The sequence below is a fragment of the Saccopteryx bilineata genome, chromosome 9 (genome assembly GCF_036850765.1).
Source record: "Saccopteryx bilineata isolate mSacBil1 chromosome 9, mSacBil1_pri_phased_curated, whole genome shotgun sequence".
NCBI lineage: Eukaryota > Metazoa > Chordata > Mammalia > Chiroptera > Emballonuridae > Saccopteryx > Saccopteryx bilineata.
In genome coordinates, this window is record NC_089498.1 from 22,791,148 (window position 1) to 22,813,480 (window position 22,333).

At 47.6% G+C, this 22,333-nt stretch overlaps 1 protein-coding gene and 1 non-coding gene across 3 annotated transcripts; both read right to left on the minus strand.

The window, feature by feature from the left end:
• Window positions 1-293: 293 nt before the first annotated feature.
• MARVELD3 (MARVEL domain containing 3) lies at window positions 294-14,602 on the minus strand. 2 transcript variants are annotated; one of them, XM_066243358.1, is made up of 3 exons: window positions 14,155-14,602; window positions 12,115-12,248; window positions 294-2,257 (listed from the first exon to the last, which is right to left on the minus strand). In XM_066243358.1, exons 1-3 carry the CDS (start codon window positions 14,568-14,570, stop codon window positions 1,620-1,622), a joined length of 1,188 nt encoding a protein of 395 aa, XP_066099455.1. In that variant the 5' UTR covers window positions 14,571-14,602; the 3' UTR covers window positions 294-1,619. The 2 variants fall into 2 exon arrangements, with proteins under 2 accessions (XP_066099455.1, XP_066099456.1); XM_066243359.1 differs by lacking the exon at window positions 294-2,257 and adding an exon at window positions 5,258-6,976.
• Window positions 14,603-21,405: 6,803 nt separating this feature from the next.
• Window positions 21,406-21,481, minus strand: TRNAT-GGU (transfer RNA threonine (anticodon GGU)). The gene has a single exon. It is a non-coding gene; the product is annotated as a tRNA-Thr (tRNA).
• Between the last annotated feature and the right edge of the window lie 852 nt (window positions 21,482-22,333).

Genomic DNA, 22,333 nt, shown 5'->3' on the forward strand with positions numbered 1-22,333 from the left:
ATGATCCCATGGTTGCTGGTTTGAGCCTAAAGGTCACTGGCTCAGCTGCCTCCCCCCCCCCCCCCACTTCCCCAGCAAGGCACATATGAGAAGCAATCAATGAACAACTCAAGTGCCACAATTATGAGTTGATGCTTCTCATCTCTCTCCCTTCCTATTTCATGTGCTAATATATATATGAAAAAAGAATTAGCTATTGAAAAGCAAGAGGAAAATTATATTAAAAAAAACTATAACATGTATATCTAGTTGCATCTCACATGAACTGGAAATCAGACTAGTTGTAAATTATAAGAACAGTTATAAAACTTTAAATTTATTGAACTTTATTTTTAAGATTTGGTGTTCACGATCTGTTACATTACGAAACAATTCAGGGTCATGAGAGGTTACAATCTGCCTTTAAAGGTCTCCTCTATCAAGTCCTGTTGGGGAATGCAGCAATGAAGTCTCCTATAAGCCTTTAGTCTAGTAAAATTAACTGCTTTATCTTGGGAATAGTTGAATAACACATTTAAGAAGTTGATGATTTTAATTTCTCACTATTTGGGAGCCTCATTTAAAATTTTATTTTTACTTACTGATTTTAGTGAGAGAGGAAAGAGAGCGAGCGAGACAGGAACATCGAGCTGTTCCGGTATACACCCTGACTGGGGATTGAACCAGCAACCTCTGAGCTTCAGGATGATGCTCTGACCAACAGAGCTATCTGGCTAGGACTTGGGAGCCTCATATTAAAAAAAAAATATTTCAGGAAAGTTAAATTCCAGTTGAATGAATCACTTGCAACAAAAAAGTAACTTGAAATGCTGGCAAAAAACCCAGACCCTGGCCAGGCAGCTCAGTTGGTTCAAGCCTCTTTCCGGTACACCAAGGTTGTGGGTTTGATGCCAGCCAGCGCACATACAGGAATCAACCAAGGAATGAATAAATACGTGGAACAACCAATCGATGTTTCTCTCGCTCTCTAAATCAGTAAAGAAAGTTTTTCTCTCAGCTCTAATTCAGGAATCCTGAGGAGGAACAAGCAGGTAGGAGAAATCCGGCCCCCCGTCTCGCATGGAAGGCAGCTCCTTGAGACCCAGGCAGTCCGGGTACACTGCCCTACGGGCAGAACAGTTTCCCTCCAGGCGAGGATCAGAATATAATTACTCACTTAGAGTTCACACACTGCTTTAAAATGATTTCCCTAGTACCAATAGGAGGGCAAATGGCATGATTCCTTTGGTGACTCTGAAGAGTTAAGACAGGGGAGCTACTTCTATTATAATGCTGGGCCTGCTCCACCTGATGTGTGTGTAGTTCTCAACTTTCAGAGTTCCTCTGGCTACTCAGCCACTGCCATCATAACCTTACCTTTGGTAAGAGAGCCAGTGCCATAGGGCATACCCAAACTTCTGATGCACTTTGTAGCAAAGGTGGAGATCTTTTTGTCTTCAAGCTTTGAGCTAGACACCACGGTGATAGACAAATGAGATGACCATCTCACTTTGCATTGGTACCAAGAAAGCACTGATAAAACCAAGTATGTGAAAAGACCAGTGTCAAATGTGATTTTACAGGACCCATCTTTCTGAGAGAAATAAGGGAGAGGGCTGATGTTTAGGTTCCAGGAGATCTCAGAGTGTCCCGGACCACAGATACTCCGGTGCCCCGCTGGAATTTCTGTGCTCTTCTCGGCTGTCTTTCAAGTGCTTCTGTTCTCGGTAGCTCCGCAGGGCCAGCACCACGCTGACTCCATACATTATCACCAGAAGACAAGCAAAGGTGGCGGCTGCTCCATCGGTGCCTGTCAGCTGGCAGTTCATCCAGGTGAGACCTTTGCGAGCATAGAGCCGCTCTCTCGCTTTGCAAGTGTCTGTGGCATTGATGCGCAAGGCTACGTGGAGGTAAATGCCAATGCCTATGCAATATCCCACTGCTGCCAGGAGGCTGAAGGTGGCCTCCAGGAGAAGCCACTTCCTTGGCAGTTTGGTTAGACTCTTGGCTCCTTGGAGTAAGACACCCATAGTGAGGACACCGAGCCCCAGGGAAACAGCCACGCCGCCGTATATCAGGGGTGCCCGGAGGACTGTGTACTGCTGGTCCAGCTGCCGAACCTGCTCCAGCTCGGTGCCCTCGAATGGTGAGTAATAGTTGTTCCCAAAGCCGCCGCCACTGGTAAAGCTGGCACTGAATCCAGCCAGGACAAAGTAGGAGGCCACGATACACATGAGAACCATCCCATTCAGAATCACCTCCACTATCTGTACCACACCTAGGAGGAGAGAGATTGGGGGTTTAACACTAACAGCACTCACCGGGAAAACGCTCCAGCAGACTCGAGAAATACTGGAGACCTGATTTTAAGGACACAGTCAGATTCAACATTAGCATCCTTGGTTTGCTTTTCAATAGTTATACATCTGAAAAATCAAAACGTCACTAAGGAAAAGTTTTTGGCATAAAAACAAAACAAACATACACTTACCATGTGACCCTGCCATTGTGCTCCTGAGTTCTTAAAGAAATGAGAACTCAGGTCTACACAAATGCATGTATAGGAATGTCCATAGTAGCTTTATTTATAATAGCCAAATATCAGAAACAACACAAATGCCCTTTGTTGGGCGAATGGTTCAACAATCTGGTGCATCCACAGCAAGGAATAGTTTACTCAGCAATAAAAAGAAACCATCTGTTCATACAGGCAACAGCTTGGATGGGTCTCAAGGTAATTATGATGAGTAGGGGAAAAAACAAACCAACCAGTCTCAAAGGTTACATGCTGTATGATTGCATTTATGTAAGTCTCAAAGTGACCAAATGACAGAGGTGGAGAAGAACAGACCTGTGGTGGTTGGGAGCTGGGGGTGAGTGGGAGTGGGGGAGGCCGAGGGGAACGGGAGCACAGGAACGCCTGGTGGTGGGACATTCTATACTTGATTATGATGGTGGTCACACGAAACTGCATGGGAACCACACACACAGGCATGAGCGCGTGTAAAACTAGTGACAGCGAAGCTTTGGAGATTGTCAATTTCCTGGTTGTGATACTATAGTTTTATAAGATGTTACTATTGGAGAAAATGGGGTTTTAGGATACATAGGATTGCTGTATTTTTTTTGTAATGTTTTATGAATCTATTATTTCACATTTAAAATTTTTAAATAATATAAAAAGGTATAAATCAGGAAAACTATGTCCCTGTCCACCCTATTCTCTACCCTCAGCAACTTTCCTAATTTTCTAATATAACTTACCCAGTTCCCTTAGGCATATAAAAGCACACTCAAATCTGCCTTTCATCCCCCCTTTCCCTGTTTTTTTCATAAGGAGGCAAACTACATATACTATTCTGCACCCTGCTTTCTAATTTTTTTATTATTTTTTTATTTATTCATTTTTAGAGAGGAGAGAGACAGAGAGGGAGAGAGAGGAGAGAGAGACAGAGAGAGAGAGAAGGGGGGAGGAGCTGGAAGCATCAACTCCCATATGTGCTTTGACCAGGCAAGCCCAGGGTTTTGAACCGGCGACCTCAGCATTTCCAGGTCGACGCTTTATCCACTGCGCCACCACAGGTCAGGCCGCACCCTGCTTTCTTTATTTACTTTTCCTAGTAATGTTTTTCAGACCAGCGCCTACAGTGTCAACATTTTTTCTTGTGCGGCCTCCAACTCCATTGTGTGGATGGACCAGTCTATTCAGGATCCTACTGATGGACACGTAGCCTGTCTCCTTGGGGGCTTCTTACAAGTTTAAAGAACCAACAAGTGTCATGGGGCAGCGTGAGTCAACAGGTGAAAGGAGATGAATGTCTTCTTGTCCAAGGTCAGCTCTCATTTGGAACTGACAGGCCCCCGGCTCTTCAAGGCATACTTCTGCGAGAAGTTCTCCCGCCATCGTCTCAGGGTTCAGAGATGGAACTAAGAGAAAAGCGTATTAACCTAGAGTGGGAACTCCAGATTCACATCCTACTCTTTACTGCCTGTGACCTTGACCCAAGTCACTCACTGTCTCTAAGCCTCAGACACTTCATCTCACGAATGAAAACAACGCTCGCCTGTCTTATCCCACAGGGCTGTGGCAAAGCCCAAATGAAAACAAGCACATGAAATACTTGGAAAAAAATCACAGAATGTTATAAAAGTGGGTGGTAGTGCTACTCAGTAACGTTTATAAAATGGAAGGGGCTTCGTGAGAGATTTAATAGGACAAAATTTGCGAAAAGCGTGGCTTCTCAGAAATCAGGAAAACCTTCTAGTACTCTAGGAATACCATAGTTATGAACTGGGTGGGTAAAAGACCGGTATCTCTAAATAATGTACTTAGGGAGCAGCTACTGGGCTTGCTGATCCTGTCTCCCTCTGGGCCCACACGAATTCCTAGGAGATCCACAGGACACAGTAGTCAAGGGCTCTGACAGTTGAGAAGCTACATTCCTCTAATATAAATCTGAAAATAACATCAGATCGGAACTGCCCACTCTCCGCCCAGGCACTGAAGCTACTGGCCATGTTCTCCCTACAGCAGAGCAAGTAAATTGACCCAGACATCATTCCAATTCATAGGGAATGAGTCCCTCCAATCCCGACACCTTTTTCTGCCTTGGTTTTCCTTCTGTATACATGTTAATATCTCACCCCCCTGTGGAGAAAAAAGGTAATACTGTCCGACTACAAGATGTGGAAACCTGAACGTTTCCTTCTGGGTCAGATTCTGTTAAAAGTGGAGTCATAATCCAAACAGCAAATATATGCTGAAATAGAATAAATCTAGATCTTGTCAACCAACCCACTGACTGCAACAATTGAAAGGAAGAATGGCCTGTTGCTGGGTCTCGTGATACTGGGTCTATTGAAGGAATATGGCCACTGAAGATTGCCACAGCACCGGCCAGACTGACCTTGCTTAGCTGTCAGTACCAAACAGGCTCAGGTATTGCCAAGAGGCTGTTAGTGCAGAAAGAGTCACAGACATCAGGATAAAAGAAATAAAATAGGCTGACCAGAGCTAGCGGTTTATCTCTTTGGTGAGAGAGAACAAGTCACTGGAAAGACAGCTGAGGGCTCTACGGAGGGACGTGGAGACTCTGATAGAGACGTGAGAGTTTTGTTGTAAAGAATGTCTTTCCCCGTGGGGCTGCTTTTGTGGCTGACCATGTAATACTCTGCTTAATTATACATCTACTTCTGCCTCTGCACTGGAAATGTGGAAGAAGTGAGGAGAACAGGTCAAAATTTTTTATTTACCTAAAATAAAATACATGGGCAGTCAAACCATGCATTAAATGAAAACTTTTTAATCTCCTTTTCTTCAGAAGCAAATACTATTAATGCTTTCTTATGTATTCTTTAAGAAATTTTAAAATTATATACAAGAACATACATGTGTATACACACACACACACACACACACACACCCTTTCCTAAACCCCAATGGAACTCACCTTTCAAATGTGATGTTGCCTGTATTTAAGAGAATAATATTATAAACCTATTGTAAAGAGAACCGTCACCTCTAAAGTAAAATTTTCTTTGGATCTTTATTAGATTCACATAAAGAACATATTCACTTGGACCAAGAATATATTGTAATGCACTTTAAGTCATAATTTAACATGTAGTGAGAACCCATGAAGTTGTCTGGCCCAAAGTAACATTCTTCTGTTGGGAAAGAGTTCACATTCTTTTATTCTGCATGGATCCTGAATTCCAGATGTCGGGTTTTAGTCTTCGTACAATGGTACATTTATAAGAGGTACAAAACACTTATTGAGCTTTCAAGGCAGTGGTAGGGGGCTTGTTAGAATAGCTTCTTTGCAACCCAACAAATTAATTTGATTCCTGTTTCCTCAGCCCACGTCTACCTCCAACTTAAATTTTACAGGAATAGTACTCCAGCATCCTCACCCCCTCCATCCAGTGCATCAAGGAAGTGAAAGGCCACAGAGTTCAACATGGAACAAATTCGGGGCTAATCTGCTTAAGACAGCTGTGCTTAGAAAAGTTCAGGCTGAAAAGTCTCATGTCCACGGGGCTTTTCATGAATTTTGAAGAGAAGGTTCTCTGAGTACACTTGGGTTATCTCCCTTTATTTAATCAAGAAGTGCACTTTGCTGCAGCACATGCCTTTTCCTTGTGGGTCCTGGGCTCCAGTTTTTGTTTTAAATAGGATATAATTTTGGTTAGTCCCTCACCAGCAGAGGACTCCAGAAGCAGGGTTATTACAGCTCAGAATGACGGTCCTTGTCACCCGTAGCTGGATACCAAAGCTGGCCTGTTACTTTTCAAGCTGTGACAAGTTCCACAACATATTCCAAGAAAGACATGACTGAGAGTCATTTATGTCACTTACATTTGGCGGAATGTTTTAAAAAGCCTTTTTAAAATGCTAACATTTCTGCAGGCTTCTCTTTGAGCTTTCTGATCTTTCGATAACCCTTGATGGACAGCACGGCCCCCAGGGCAAAGACCCCAATGCCCAGGGCAGCAAAGATGCCAGCTCCTATGTCTCCGCCATGGAGGGCACAGCCGAAGCCGCGGTAGCCTTTGCTCTGGTACAGCGCCTCCCTCTCCTTACACACTGGTGAGGCGTAAGCGGCCGCGAGCGAGTGGAAGTAAAAGTACAGAGCTGGCACGTACGCCCCGGCGATGAGCACGTCTAGCACGCCTTCCAGCAGCAGCCACAGGGGGCAATGCCACGGCACCCGCAGGACACCCACAGCGACGAGGAGGCAGCTGTAGGCCATGAGGGCTCCACTGCAGGCCATTGCGGCCGTGACTGTGGGCAGCTTTAGCTGGTAGAACTGGACGTCCAGCTGCTGCGCTTTCTCCCCATCAGCACCACTGAAACCACTGTAAGCCCCTCCAAACTGGTAATAGTAAATGCCCCCCAGGCTGGTGATGCCCGTGTAGCCCCCTGTGGAATTGTAAGACACGGAGCTGCAGGCCAGGATCAGCAAGTTCAGCAGAACCATCAGCATTTGGCAGCAGGCTGCAAAAAAAGGGTGCGTTACCGTTTTTTGAGACACGGTTTTGCAGTCGGAGATGTCCACCTTGAGGCGACACTGTGGCAGCTCAAACCACAGCTGGCTCTTTATTCTGTCCCCTTAGAAGGCCAGGCAGCCAAAGCTGCATTGAATGGCGGCAGGAAGCTGTGCTCTCCAGAAATGATGTGAGACATACTTTGGACTGAAAAGAGTCACTCTCAAAAGGAGCAAAGCAGCCTGCCCCATGTGGGGCGCAGGTGACGGTGGGAGAAAGTAGGCCAGCGAGCAGAAAGAAAGGCATCCTATCTGGAAGGCACGAACTTTCTCTGCCCCAGCCCTTCCCAGCCAGAAAGTCTAAAGAAGTGTTATCTCCTCTTTAGATTTGGTTTGTGGCTCTCTTCACTTTGAAAGAGGCAACATCTCCAACTTTGAAGGAACTTATAATGCATAACTTAATATAATGAAGTTAGAAAAAAGTGTGGAAGACATGCATCAAAATGTTACCTGTGGTTCACATGCGTTAAAAACAGGAGCGATCGCCTGACCAGGTGGTGGCGCAGTGGATAGAGCATCGGACTGGGATGCGGAAGGACCTGGGTTCGAGACCCCGAGGTCGCCAGCTTGAGCGCGGGCTCATCTGGCTTGAGCAAAAAAGCTCACCAGCTTGGACCCAAAGTCGCTGGCTCCAGCAAGGGGGGTTACTCAGTCTGCTGAAGGCCCGCGGTCAAGGCACATATGAGAAAGCAATCAATGAACAACTAAGAAGTCGCAATGCACAACGAAAAATGAATGATTGATGCTTCTCATCTCTCTCCGTTTCTGTCTGTCTGTCCCTGTCTATCTCTGCCTCTGTAAAAAAAAAAAAAATTAAAAAAAAAAAAAAAAAACAGGAGCGATCAAGTTAATTAAACCCATCAGGCTTACTGAATTAAAGAAACATAATTGGTTTTACTGTTACTTAGACTTTAACTCCGTATGTTTAAACTGTAACTTTGTTTTCCTAAGGAGCACATCTGGGCCATGGTATTTTCCCTGAGCTGGATTCTTTCAGGGCCCCTGGCTTCTTTATTTTGGACAAGGAAAGGACTCCAAGTCTTCCACCAAAGCTAGCTGCTTACCTTAAAATCAGCTCTATTGAGATGTAACTCATACTCAACAGCATGACCCACTTTGAGCATACAGCTTGAGTTCTGGCATGTAATCAATCGCATAATCATCATCAAGACGCAGACCATTTCACCTGCCAGAAAGCTCCCTAGAAATCTGACCTTTGCAGTCAATCCCTCGCCTTCCTCCTCAGGCAGCCGCTGACGTGCTTTCTGCCATTAGGAACAGGTCGGCCTTTCCTAGAATTTCAGGTGAATGGAATTTATAGTTATGTACTCTTGAGCGTGTGGCTTCCTTTTCTCCGCATAATAGAAAGCTGGGGTGCTTCTGAGGTGGGCACTGTTCCTGCTGGAAGGGTTTGGGTGGGTCAGCTGACGCGGAGGGCAGGCTGTCAGCATCTCCCTAGTAGAGAACCGGATTCTGGGCCCGGGGTCCATCTGGTCTATACCTGAAGGTGTGTTCCGTCTACCAGGCGTCCCCAAACTACGGCCCGCGGGCCACAATGCGGCCCCCTGAGGCCATTTATCCAGCCCCCACTGCACTTCTGGAAGGGGCACCTCTTTCATTGGTGGTCAGTGAGAGGACCACTGTATTTGGCAGCCCTCCAATGGTCTGAGGGACAGTGAACTGGCCCCCTGTGTAAAAAGTTTGGAGACCCCTGAACGTTCTCTAACTGAGATGATGAACTCTCAAATAGTATCTCTACCCTCTACAATTTTCCCCTAAAATGCAAATTGCATGATTGTTTTTTTTTTTTTTTCATGATTGTTTTCTTTAATTATAAAAGTAATCTACACTTACAAAAAAAATGTAGATAAAACAAATATATAATGTAAAAATTATCTAAATTCCAAGCAATAGTAAAAGAAACACAGCTTTTTCTTCTGGACTTTCCTGCTGTATGTGCATAATTTTTGCTGTTGTTCATTTGCTTGTTTAAATAAGAATAAGGTCCTACTCTATTATTTATATAACTTATCTTTTTTTTTCACTGAAGAAGGACATTTAGCCTTTTCCCAATGTTTTTCTAATGGAAACAAATATAGGCTATATATGTATTTCTTAATGGAGTGTGGGGAGGACTAGAGCTCCCACAGCCCTTAAATCTACTTTTTTTTTCTGAAGCTGGAAACGGGGAGAGACAGTCAGACTCCCGCATGCGCCCGACCGGGATCCACCCGGCACGCCCACCAGGGGCGAAGCTCTGCCCACCAGGGGGCGATGCTCTGCCCCTCCGGGGCGTCACTCTGCCGCGACCAGAGCCACTCTAGCGCCTGGGGCAGAGGCCAAGGAGCCATCCCCAGCGCCCGGGCCATCTTTGCTCCAATGGAGCCTTGGCTGCGGGAGGGGAAGAGAGAGACAGAGAGGAAAGAGGGGGTGGGGGTGGAGAAGCAAATGGGCGCTTCTCCTATGTGCCCTGGCTGGGAATCGAACCCGGGTCCCCCCGCACGCCAGGCCGACGCTCTACCACTGAGCCAACCGGCCAGGGCCTAGATCTACTTTTAATAAAACCAAAAAAGAGTCACCGGGGCTGGGAGGGATGTCCAAGGGTATCCGTTTTTCAAAATAAAGGCTCAGAGGCTCGCTGGGACTTCTTGACCCCTCGAAGGAGCCTGGCTCTCTGATAGCCCTTCCCTCTCTCCTAAGAAGCAGTGGCTTCTTTCCTCTGACCTGGGCTAAATCTTTCAGATCTGTTCATGAGCTAACATCTTCAAGTCAAAAATGTGGTTTGAAATCTTGGCATTAGTTCAGTCCAGAGAAGTACCTGGTTAGGGTATTAAATAAATACCTAAAAGGGGAGACTGAGGATATTAACTGGAGGGAGGGGGAGCACACTGTCCCTGAATCTTTCCAGCGTGATCACAAGTCAGTACCACCGGCTGTGGGAAGGCATCTCAACAACCAAGTCTCCAGGCTCTGAGTGAGAGACAAGCACCACTGACTCTAGAGATTACAACCTTTTTGGAGAAAATAAAATTAAACCTTTAAAGATCCTTTGCCAAATAAGGCTATAAATTGAATGTAAACGTCATCATGGTTGTTGTTTTTTCTTTAATTTTCTTTTCTTTCCCCCGCAACTTCCTTGCTACACTGGCCCAGCTCTCCGGCAATCTTCTCCACGGTGACTAGAGCACCAAGAGTCTCAAGGGAGAGGGAGCAGGAGTAACGAAAGGGAAAGGAGCCGCTGCTCCAGACGGAACTGCGGGAGCCAGGAGCGCCGCAGGAAATGTGCTTTCTTCCCAGGGAACAGGAATTCCTCACTGGCCCCTCCAAATACTGAATGAGCACAACCTACACACAGACAGGATTCCGGGTGATCTGACAGCCGCACATGACACTTGTACTTCCTTTTCAGCTCATCTTTATCCTCAGCACCTGAAGGTTTTAGTCTCTGCCCTAAAAGTGGATTGGGGGCCTCTCTCTTCCCATCGGTGTTCCCTGTGTTCCACTGAACGTCCTAAGTTAGGGTGACTCGTAGCCCAACCTTCCTGACCTCCCCTCCCCTCCCCCGGAAGCTGGAGACAGACTCGATTTCATGGGTGAGGAAAAGAAATCATAAAAGATGTATGCTAAGACGGGTGACCTTTACCCAGGCATGCATTTCCTGCTTGAGGCAAGTTCCTGGTGTTTAAGGGCTGCTGCTTCAGCACAACACCACACTGTGTACTTATCTGGGTCTCCGCGCGTGCAGAGATCTATCTCCACAAGCCCTCATTTGTTAGCCGCTGGCTGCTGAACCATCCTTTCACTGTCTTGACTCAGAAACCCAACCTCTAGGCCCAAAGCCAAACAGACAGAAGCAGTCAAAGGTGAATCAAGGTGTGTTTTGGTTGGGAGCCTTAAGCTCTGCCTTCTCCTCCTGGTAAACCAACCACAGAGGAAAACATACCTTTATAGAGAAACCTGTTCACCAGCCTGGCTTATTCCTATCACTGACATCAAGAAAAGAAGAAAGGTCCAGCAAGCAGACCATTTCCGGCCTTAAGAGTCAGGCTTTGAGTTTCAATTCCAGCCCTTTCACTTAACCGCTGTGTGACTTGGGGTGACTTACTGTATCTCTCTGGGCTTCAGGAGTTGTTGAGAATTAAAAGCAATGAAGTAGTGCCAACCTATGTGAACTAAAGTGAGGGTTCTTGTACCAGGGTTGCCTAGAGCTCTGCAATGCAAGTTCCACGTAATCCTGTAATCCTGCGTATCATTGTAATCACCCTAAGACACATTTTCAAGTTTAAGTTCCATGATTTCTCTCCCTTAGGCTGAGAAATTTCCGCCCTTACTCATATGCAGCCTAGAAACATTTCTCACCCAATCACGTGAGTCAGAAGGGCTCACCCTGACAAACCAGATTTTCTTCATTGCTGGCAAGGCTGGGACTGGTGCAAGCATGGGGACTCTGGAAACCCACATTTGGAGCTAGCACATGACATCAGTTAAGTGTTTTCAAACGCTGGGTGCTAATAAGTGTAGGGGGGTTTTTTGTTTGTCTTTTTTTTTTTTTTTTTTGGTTTTGGTTTGTTTTTAATGAAACAGAATAGAATAGAAATCATCCACGTACCAGATATGTAATAGGGTAAGCACCGTTTCACGACATATTTGTGTATATGTGTGTGAACTTGGTCTGAATGTAGAATACATTTCTCACTGAGGGTCTCGGCCAACAAAGTTTAGAAGCCACGATGGAATGTTCCGGCGTTACATCTCTTGTTGTGAACCGCAACCTAGCTGCTCCCTCCAGCTGACTTCCACCTCTAATTCGTAGTTGACTCTACCATGTAGACCCCCGAAGTCCACCTGGAACTTATGCAAACATGGCTGCCTGCCTCACCAGACATCAGGGAATCTTTGAGGAAAAGCGTGGGAAATCTAACACCTTTTAGACATTTCTATCTTTGTTTAGAAAACGAGACCCTTATACAGGCATGGAAATGAAAATGCCTGGAATCCAAATCTGCCTGAATTTTTGCTTGACCATTTCAGACCCCTTCCAGAACCACCAGCAACCATACATGGCCAGACGGCCTCCAAAATGGCTCACCTCTCCCAGTGCACAAGTATCTGCATTTGTGGCATTCCAGGAGTCCTTCGGCCTCTGACTGGTAGTATTCCACTTCCTCTCGTCTGGGCCTGGGGTTGGAGGGCAGATATCTCCCGGAAGTGGGTTCACTATAACTAAAAACATCCATGAGCATTAGGGAGCCTCAATTTCAATAGTTTGTTCAGTATTAGAACTCTGGACACCTCATGCTGTCCAGACATCAAACAATGTGCAGAACAGAAATAAAATTTGCATAGTATTTCATCCTCCAGGGAATTCTCTGTTTTAGTGACCCCAGAGGGCATCCAAAAACTTGGCCCAACGCTGCCAATTACCCCCATTACTTATCCCTGTAATTCTAAGCACCGCCTTCAATGCTGTTTGTCAGCCAGAGGCGCCATCCTACCAGGTAGATGGGAACAGCCTTAGTGAGCTGCTCAGTTCAGCACGGACCAGGCCACTTCAACTAGTTCGCCTTCACAGGACTCTGATGTCCAGGCTGGGGATGAGAAACTGACTTCAAAGGTAAGCTAAAATGTAGCTCTGTATTTTCCCAGGTCACACAGTTGTAATGCAATGTGACTTATCAGGGAAACAACAGCTAGTCCCTATGACTCTATTTGGGCACACCTTCTGTCATAGTTTGGCTAGTTGGTTTTAGATAATGTAATATAAACTCAGGATAGTAGCTTTCCCGCTGTGTGGACACAACAGGGAGAGAGACTGGGCTTAAACCCACAAATCCCACAGCAGAGAGGAGCCTGACCCCTTAAAGATGGCAGGTGTCAAAAACTAGAAGGAGCCTGACCAGGTGGTGGCGCAGTGGATAGAGCGTCGGACTGGAATGCGGAGGACCCAGGTTTAAGACCCCGAGGTCGCCAGCTTGAGCGCAGGCTCATCTGGCTTGAGCAAAAAAAAAAAAAAAAGCTCACCAGCTTAGACCCAAGGTCACTGGCTCGAGCAAGGGGTTACTTGGTCTGCTGAAGGCCCGCGGTCAAGGCACATATGAGAAAGCAATCAATGAACAACTAAGGAGTCCCAACGAAAAACTGATGATTGATGCTTCTCATCTCTCTCCGTTCCTGTCTTGTCTATCCCTCTCTCTGACTCTCTGTCCCTGTAAACAAACAAACAAACAAAAACACACACACACACAAAAATCTAGAAGGAAGTCATCACTCCGGATCCTGTCTGTCTCCTTAATAGACTGACATACAATCTGGGCACTCAGTAATATTTGTGGAGTTGATGGGATGTTTGGTGGGCTCTAGGAACACCTCTTGTCCTCCCTTCCATCCTTACCCTTTCCCATATCATCACCACAATGCCATCAACTCTGTTCACCAGGCAGGGATGGCAGTCTGCTCAGACAGAGGGCGGGGAGGTCTGAAACAATCATGGGATAGGAACGAAGGTGCCCAGAAAGACCTCACTGATGAAAGGGGGAAAATCTCTGCCCTTCAACGGGCAGTTTTTTTCTGGTAGGTTTAGTTTTTTTGTTACAAGTGCGGCTTCTTCCTGCTGTTTTTGAAATACACTCGGTCCTGGAAGGGGTTGCACATTAAACTATTAACCCAACATGGGGCTGACTTTATTAGGCCCTGGCCTCCAAAAAGGGGACTTTGAGGTAGGAACACAGGAAAAGGTTCTGAAACCTTAAAGAGCAGTCCTGTAACCACGTGTGTGTGTGTGTGTGTGGGGGGGGGGGGTCGGGGAGTAGCTTCAGGTTAAACCCCAGCTACCTAATCTTCCCACCCCTCCCCTTTCCTGTCCTGAAGTCCTCTCTCTCACCTTACCTGGTCCCCAGGCTCTGCCACTGCTAACATGGGTGGTTTCTGCTTTATTAATCGGGTTCGGGTCAAGAAGTGGGGGCACATAAGATTTTTCCTTGGCTCCCAAGTCACCTCAAAGTGCGCAAAGCAATGGCACTGTCTCCCTTTAAACCCGCTTCTTACAAGTGGCCCGAGGATCCCAGAGCGGCGCACACTGGCCTGGGTCCCCGGCGCCGAGGTCGCAAGGCCCTGCTAAGCCCCATCTCACCTCTCTGGTCCGCGCCGCCCGGTGCCCTCCTTCCTGCGGTGCGGTGACTCCGGGGTTTCCCAAGGCGCGGGCCAAGGGGGCGGGGCTGCGTCCCAGGTGGGCCGCCAGGGTCCCTCCGGCGTCCGGCTCTGGCGGGGTTTTTCCCAAACTCTTTGTTCACCAGGGCCACGGTCCCCGACCTTGTGTCTGTCCTGGCGGGGGTCTCGGTCCCGCCTCCTGTCCCGGTCCCCGTCCCTGTCCCTCCGCTCGCCCCCGTTTCTCTCCCTGCGCCGGTCCCCTGCTCGGTCCCGCTGTCGCTCAGAGTGGCGGTCTTGGTCCGGACGTGGGTGGCGGTCTCGGTCCGGACGGGGGTGCCGGTCTGGGTCCCGCTCTCTCGGCCGTGTACGGGACTCGCGAGTCCCCGATGTTTCCTCCATGGCCCGACTCCGAGTCCCCGCCCCAGAACCACCCGAGGGCAAGAATCAGCACAAGTTTCGCCGGCAGGTGGCCAAGCCCAGGGGCGGAGCGCGGCGGGGCGGGCGGGGCGGGACGCTCACCTGCGCGGACACGCACTGGCCACGCTGGGACTTGGGGGCGTTCACCTGCGCGCACGCCGGCCGGAGGCGTGCGAGACTTTCCAGCTGTACACCCGAGGAAGCCAACGACCGCTACCCTCCGCGGCCGTCTGCCCTGAAGTGGCCCCTCCGTGGCCCCTCAAGGTGAGCGGCGTAGGGAAGCGAGCTCTCACTATCTCAGTACGTTGGCGATTTACTTTCCCAGAGTGTATCCATCCACTGAGCCACCCACCCAGTCACCCATCCCTCCCTGTACCCTTCTCTTTCCTTCCCTCTCCTGCTATCTTTAGAACACAGTGCTGTAGGGGGGGCTTGAGGCCCATTGATTTATTGCAATAGACCCTGACGAATGTTTTAAAAATGACGAACCCTACAGAATTGGCAGGGTTTTTAAATATATACATAAAGTTTTATTAATTTTAATGGGGTGACATCAATAAATCAGGGTACATATATTCAAAGAAAACATGTCCAGGTTATCTTGTCATTCAATTATGTTGCATACCCATCACCCAAAGTCAGATTGTCCTCCATCACCTTCTATCTAGTTTTCTTTGTGCCCCTCCCCCCTCCCCCTCCCCTTCTCCCTCCTCGCCCTCCCCAACCACCACACTCTTGTCCATATCTCTTAGTCTAGTTTTTATGTCCCACCAATGTATGGAATCATGCAGTTCTTGTTTTTTTCTGATTTACTGATTTCACTCCGTATAATGTTATCAAGATCCCACCATTTTGTTGTAGATGATCCCATGTCATCATTTCTTATGGCTGAGTAGAACTATACACTAGTGTATATGTGCCACATCTTCTTTATCCCGTCATATATATATTGTGTGTGTGTGTGTGTGTGTGTGTGTATATATATATATTTATTTATTTATTTATTTTTACTGTGACTAAAGCCTTTAAGCAAACTCTTGGCCAATACAACAAGAATCTGTAAAAGAGTAGTGTCCTTAACATGTTCACCAAGTCCAAGTTGGCACCAACACCATCCCAAATCCCTGCGAATGCAACCCAATCCCAGTTCAGTCCTTTAGGAGCTATCACAAGGAGAATTGGCAGCTTTTTATTATTATTATTTCTTAGAGAGACAGACAGACAGGAAAGGAGACAGATAAGAACAATCAACTCAGCGGTTGTGAGACTGAAGATGAAGGCCTTGGGCAGCACCTTAGTTGTTCATATTGCTTCTCATAGGTGCCTTGACCCAGGGGCTCTAGTTGAGTCAGTGACCCCTTGCTCAAGCCAACAACCTTTGGGCTCAAGCTAGTGACCATGGGGTTATGTCTATGATCCCGCACTCAAGCTGGTGACCCCGTGCTCAAGCTGGTGAGCCTGTACTCGAGCTGTGACTTCAGGGTTTTGAACCCGGGTCCTCAGCGTCCCAGGTCGAGGCTCTAAGCACTGTGTCATCACCTGGTCAGGCTGTAATCAAGAATATTTAAAAACACGGAAAATTGCTATCTGTAAATGAATTCTTTCCACAAACATCTGTGAGCACCTAGCCTAGCAGGCACTGAAGATACACTGGTGATTCCTACCTGTGTGGTGCTTCTGGTCTTGGGGGTATGTGGGTTTGGGGAGCACGGAAGAACTGACAATAAACAGAGAAGACAATGCCTAAAATTTTTTTCCCCTTAAGTGAGAAGCAGGGAAGCAGAGAGACAGACTCCTGCATGTACCCTGACTGGAATACACCTGGCAAGCCCCTTACCAGGGTGATGCTCTGGCCATCGGGGCCCTTGCTTCGTCGCTCGGCATTCTAGCTATTTTAGCACCTGAGGCAGGCGGTGGAGCCATCCGTGCCCAGGGCCAACTTGCTCCAGTCAAGCCATGGCTGCGGGAAGGGAAAAGAGACATGAGGGAGGGTGGAGAAGCAGATAGTCGCTTCTCCTGTGTGCTCCAACTGGGAATCAAACCCAGGACATCTACATGCCAGGCCAACACTCTACCACTGAGTCAACTGGCCAGGGCTAACAATGTCTAAAATTTAAGGGGGAGGACAGGTTTCTTTATACAGTGCTGGGAAGGGGATGATGGAATTGAATTCTGGATGGGAAGGAGGAAGCCTTGGGGATAGCTGAGAGAATGTTCCAGAAAGAGAGAAGCCAAATAATGCAGAGCTGGACAACAAGGATACTGTGGGCAGGGTGAGGAGGGACGAGATGAGGCTGATAGGTGGAGCTGGCAGATGGTGTAGGATATCCGTGGTGAAGATTGCATTTTTATCTCAAGAGGAGTTCAAGCCAGGAGAGTGCTTGTTCTAATTTATGTTTTAAAAGACGATTCTGGCTTCTGTGAGAAGGATGGACTTCAGCAGGCCAGGCTAGAGGCAAGAGATGAGTTAGGAAGCTACTTAGCTGGGAGTGATCCAGCTGAGGGGTGATAGTGACCAAGTTGACGGTAGGAAGTGGACAGGTCCACTGGAGGAAGAATTTACAAGATGAATTGGATGTGAGTAAGTGAGGGGAATTAAGAAGTGCCGTTTACCGAGATAGGAGTACTGATGAGAACCAGGTCTGGGGGAAATTGGAGAGTCCCATTTTGGACATGTTAAGATGGCTGTGATCATCGGAGTATAGATGTCTAGTTGCAACTGAGTATCTGAATGACTGGAGTGTGTGTGTAGAAGGGAGGGTAGGGGAGGGGGCTGGAGTGCAGGGGCTCACCTGAGGAGGGAGGGAGTGAGACTGAAGATGGAGGCCTTGGGCAGAGCCACAGGGAAATCTGACTTTTAGAGCTAAAATGCCAGCGGATTAAAAAGTGAGGGGTGAGGAAGGAGGAAACCCAGACGGGTGGGATTACCAGGCCTACCCGCCCAGACCTCAGCCCTCATCCACAGAAGCGTTGCTATGAGTTCCAGCAGCCTTTCTTCCCAGGGTGGAGAGGATGGGGTCCAATTGTAGGACTGTCCACAGATACTTGTGTCTGAGCAAAGCCCCGTTCTGAACCTGGGAAGCTATAGCGACTGAGGACCCCTGGTGAACAGACAGACACAGGATAGTTTGTAAAATGGAAAAAGCCTTCTCAGAGCTTCCCTCTGGGCCTCCGGAACCCTCTTTTTGAATAAATAACCTCCCATTCCAGCTCACCTTTTTGTTTCATTTGTTTTTGTTTTGTGTCTTCACCTTCATACACTAATTACTATCATTTTGCCACACATTTTGCCTTCATACACCAGTTATCATGTTCTATTTATATTTATAGCTGTAAACTTTTTTTCGATGAAACATTTCAGTTTAGGTTCCAGACACATATCTCGTCCCCTTAAATATAATTACTTCCACATGCATCTTCAAAAGAACAATGTTCTCCTAAATAACCACTCTACAAGGATCACAGTCCAGAAATTTAGCACTGATATAATATTATTATAAAAAATACAGCTCATGGCCCTGGCCGGTTGGCTCAGCGGTAGAGCATCGGCCTGGCGTGCAGGGGACCCAGGTTCGATTCCCGGCCAGGGCACACAGGAGAAGCGCCCATTTGCTTCTCCACCCCCACCCCCTCCTTCCTCTCTGTCTCTCTCTTCCCCTCCCGCAGCCAAGGCTCCATTGGAGCAAAGATGGCCGGGGCGCTGGGGATGGCTCCTTGGCCTCTGCCCCAGGCACTAGAGTGGCTCTGGTCGCAGCAAAGCAACGCCCCGGAGGGGCAGAGCATCGCCCCCTGGTGGGCAGAGTGTCGCCCCCTGGTGGGCGTGCCGGGTGGATCCCGGTCGGGCGCATGCGGGAGTCTGACTGTCTCTCCCTGTTTCCAGCTTCAGAAAAATACAAAAAAAAAAAAAAAAAATACAGCTCATATCCAAATTTCCCCTACTATCTCAATAATTCATTCATTTTTTTGGTATTTAAAAATTGCCCAAATTTGGCCAGTGGGAGTCCCTTCAAACTACCTCCTGCGTGCTTTTGACATCAGGAGAAATATCCTAATACGTGCATCAAATTTTTTTGGCTTCAGCTTGTAACTGAACTGCATTGCCTCCTGGTCTAACCTGCCTCTTCTCTGAAGTTTTCATTTCCCTTGATGCTCCCTCAGGTGGAGAATGCTTACTCCTCAGCCCCCCACAGAAACGTCCTGTTAACTTCCATATTCAGAATCATCCCTGTTCATTTGAGGGTTGTTCTAGTTAGGTGATAAGATGGATTGGTTGGGCCAGAGACCCAACATAACAGTATCTTAAACAAACATGATAGAAAGTGTATTTATTTCTTGGAAAAGTCCGGGCTGATCTGGTGGCTCTACTCTGTGAAGTTCTTGCAACTCTGGGCTCCTAGGTTGTTCTGCCACCCTTCAGGTGTCACCCTTGCCTTATAGCAGTGTCTATATTCCAGCCCATCAGAAGGAAAGAAACGGATATCAGGAGTGGCTCACCTCGTTCCTTTAAGAGCAGAACGGCCTGATCTGTGATGGCACAGTGGATAAAGCGTCGACCTGGAAATGCTGAGGTCGCCGGTTCGAAACCCTGGGCTTGCCTGGTCAAGGCACATATGGGAGTTGATGCTTTCAGCTCCTCCCCCACTTCTCTCTCTCTGTCTCTCCTCTCTCTCTCTCTCTCTCTCTCTCTCCCTCTCCTCTCTAAAATGAATAAAAAAATAAAAATAAAAAAAAAAGAGCAGAACGCACAAGTTGCAGATATCATGCCTGATTAGTGGTGGTGCAATGGATAGTGTTGACCTGGGACACTGAGGTCCCAGGTTCAAGACCCTGACATCGCCGGCTTAAGCGGAAGCTCATCTAGCTTGAGCATGGGGGTCAATGACATGATCCCAAGGTTGCTGACTTGAGCATGGGGTCACTGGCTCGGCTGGAGCCCCCCGGTCAAGGCACGTATGAGAAGCAATCAATGAACAACTAAAGTGCCACAACTGTGAGTTGATGCTTCTCTCTTTTTTTTTTTTAAAGTTAGAGTGTTTATCTGAGATTTTTCTTGTTTATTGAGAAATTCCTGTAATGTTACGAATTTCCCTCTTAGAACTGCTTTTCCCCATAGATTTTGGTTTGCATTGTTTATTTTTTTTAATTTTTTTTACAGAGACAGATTCAGAGAGAGGGATAGATAGGGACGACAGACAGGAACGAAGAGAGATGAGAAGCATCAATCATCAGTTTTTTGTTGCGACACCTTAGTTGTTCATTGATTGCCTTCTCATATGTGCCCTGACCGCAGGCCTTCAGCAGACCAAGTAACCCCTTGCTCGAGCCAGCGACCTTGGGTCCAAGCTGGTGAGCTTTCTGCATAAACCAGATGAGCCCACACTCAAGCTGGCGAGCTCGGGGTCTTGAACCCGGGTCCTCCACATCCCAGTTTGACGTTCTATCCACTATGCCATCGCCTGGTCAGGCAAGTTGATGCTTCTCATCTCTCTCTCTTCCTGTCTCTCTCTCTCTCTCTCACTCTTTCACACACACACACACACACACACACACGAAAGTTGCAGACATCGCTTCTGCTCACATTATGTTGGCCAGAAGATAGTCACATGATTATAGGTAACTGCATAGGAAGCTGGGAAGTGCAGGTATGTACCCAGCTAAAAATTTTTCTGGGAGAGGTTATGCTATAAAAGTGAGGGAGAGAGTAGATGATGGCGGACAGTCAGAAGTCTTTGTCGCAGGGCTTATTCATTGAATTTTTGGTTTGCTTTGACAATGTCATAAAGTGTCCCCTTAGACTCTCCATTTCACTGAAGACATTGGCACCTCCTTCCATCCCAAGCCCTGCCATCATCAGCACTGAGGCTACAAGATGAACACACGGGCCTCACTTCATTCCAAGAAACTCAACCTCCTGTCCTCTTCAGCCGCCCCACGGCCTTAGCTAGCAGTGTAGAACATGATCATCACACAGAACTTCCCATCTCTGAAATCTTAAGCCCAATATCCCTTGTTTCCATGGTGTCAATACTCTCTCTATGCCTAATTTCAAGTGAGCGGTGGTTTAACAACCAGCTCACAGAATTCCTGAGAATGGAACAGTTGGCTCTCGTGAGCTGGCGTGAGCTGGCTCTGGCACGCCGCTGCCTTCGGTCCGCTCACACCTGTTCTTTGACATCACTGGGTCTCTGTGGTCCGTAAATCTTTTGTTTTTTCCCCTTCTAACAGATATTTCTTCTCAGTCTGAATCCCTTGATGAACCATCTTAACTGCCTTCTCATCAAAACCCTTGATAACCTCCTAGCCCCTCCTTCCAACCCAGCTGCTCAGCAAAAAGCCCATCCCTGGATTAGTGTATCAGGTCCAGCTTTCTAACTTCTAGACCCAGCCAGCGGAATGCTGGGGGAACACACAGCCTAGCAGAGAGGGGCTCCTACCACTTGACCAGTTCCCTACCTCCACAGAGCCGTCAGTGCCGCCCACAAAACTTTCTACCCGTTTTATTTATTTATTTATTTATTTATTTATTTATTTAGTATTTTTCTGAAGCTGGAAATGGGGAGTCAGTCAGACAGACTCCCGCATGCGCCCGACCGGGATCCACCGGGCACACCCACCAGGGGGCGATGCTCTGCCCATTCGGGGCGTCGCTCTGTCATGACCAGAGCCACTCTAGCACCTGGGGCAGAGGCCAAGGAGCCATTCCCAGCGCCCGGGCCATCTTTTGCTCCAATGGAGCCTCGGCTGCGGGAGGGGAAGAGAGAGACAGAGAGGAAGGAGAGGGGGAGGGGTGGAGAAGCAGATGGGCACCTCTCCTGTGTGCCCTGGCCGGGAATCGAACCCGGGACTTCCGCACACCAGGCCGACGCTCTACCACTGAGCCAACCGGCCAGGGCCTCTACCTGTTTTAGAGCACGCTTTTGAGATGACCTGGATGAAGAGAATTAGGACTGTCTCCGTCATTTCCCATGCCCCATGTGAAATAAAGTATGCCCCCTTTTAAAGTATGAAGACTTTAAGATGGTGACAGGGCGTGTTAAACCTAGCAGAGGGCTATTCTAAGCATGAGACCCTGTGTGACTGCACTGGTCACATGCCTGTGAGGCTGGCCCTACATAGAATGTGGCGGAAGTGACACTGGACGACTTCAGGGGCTTGACTTCAGGGGCTTGTCATAAAAGGCAATACAGCTTCTGCCTGGCTGTCTCTAAGGGCGCTCCAACCTAAACCCCAGCCACAGTAGTGTAAGGAATCACAGGTTACGTGGAAAAGCCACGTGCAGGTGTTCGTTCCGGTGCTCAGTTCCTACCACTGTGGAGGAGAGACAAGCCATTGCCACTGGGCCCTTGCAAACCCCTGACCTACAGAATCCATGAGCATAATAAATGGTTCTCTTACACCGTTAAGTTTAAGGCTGATTTGCCACTCAGCAAACGATAACCAGAAAACCTTCTGTGATTTAGCCCATTATTAGCCTCTCCTTTTTTGAATTACCACAGTTTTGGTTCAAAACATGCATCTCATCTGTTGTTCTCAAATTTTGAAATTATATAGTTATTTGTGTTGTCTGTCCCTCTGTCTAGCCTGTCAGCTCTCTGTGACAATCTCTATGCTATTATACATGGTTCAATTAACTGACTGTTGGGTTAATAACATCAGTTTCTTATAGCTGAATCTGTGAACTGAGGAAGGTCATAGAGATCTTATATTTTCTATAGCATAAGGTGCCACATGGCATAAGGTGCATT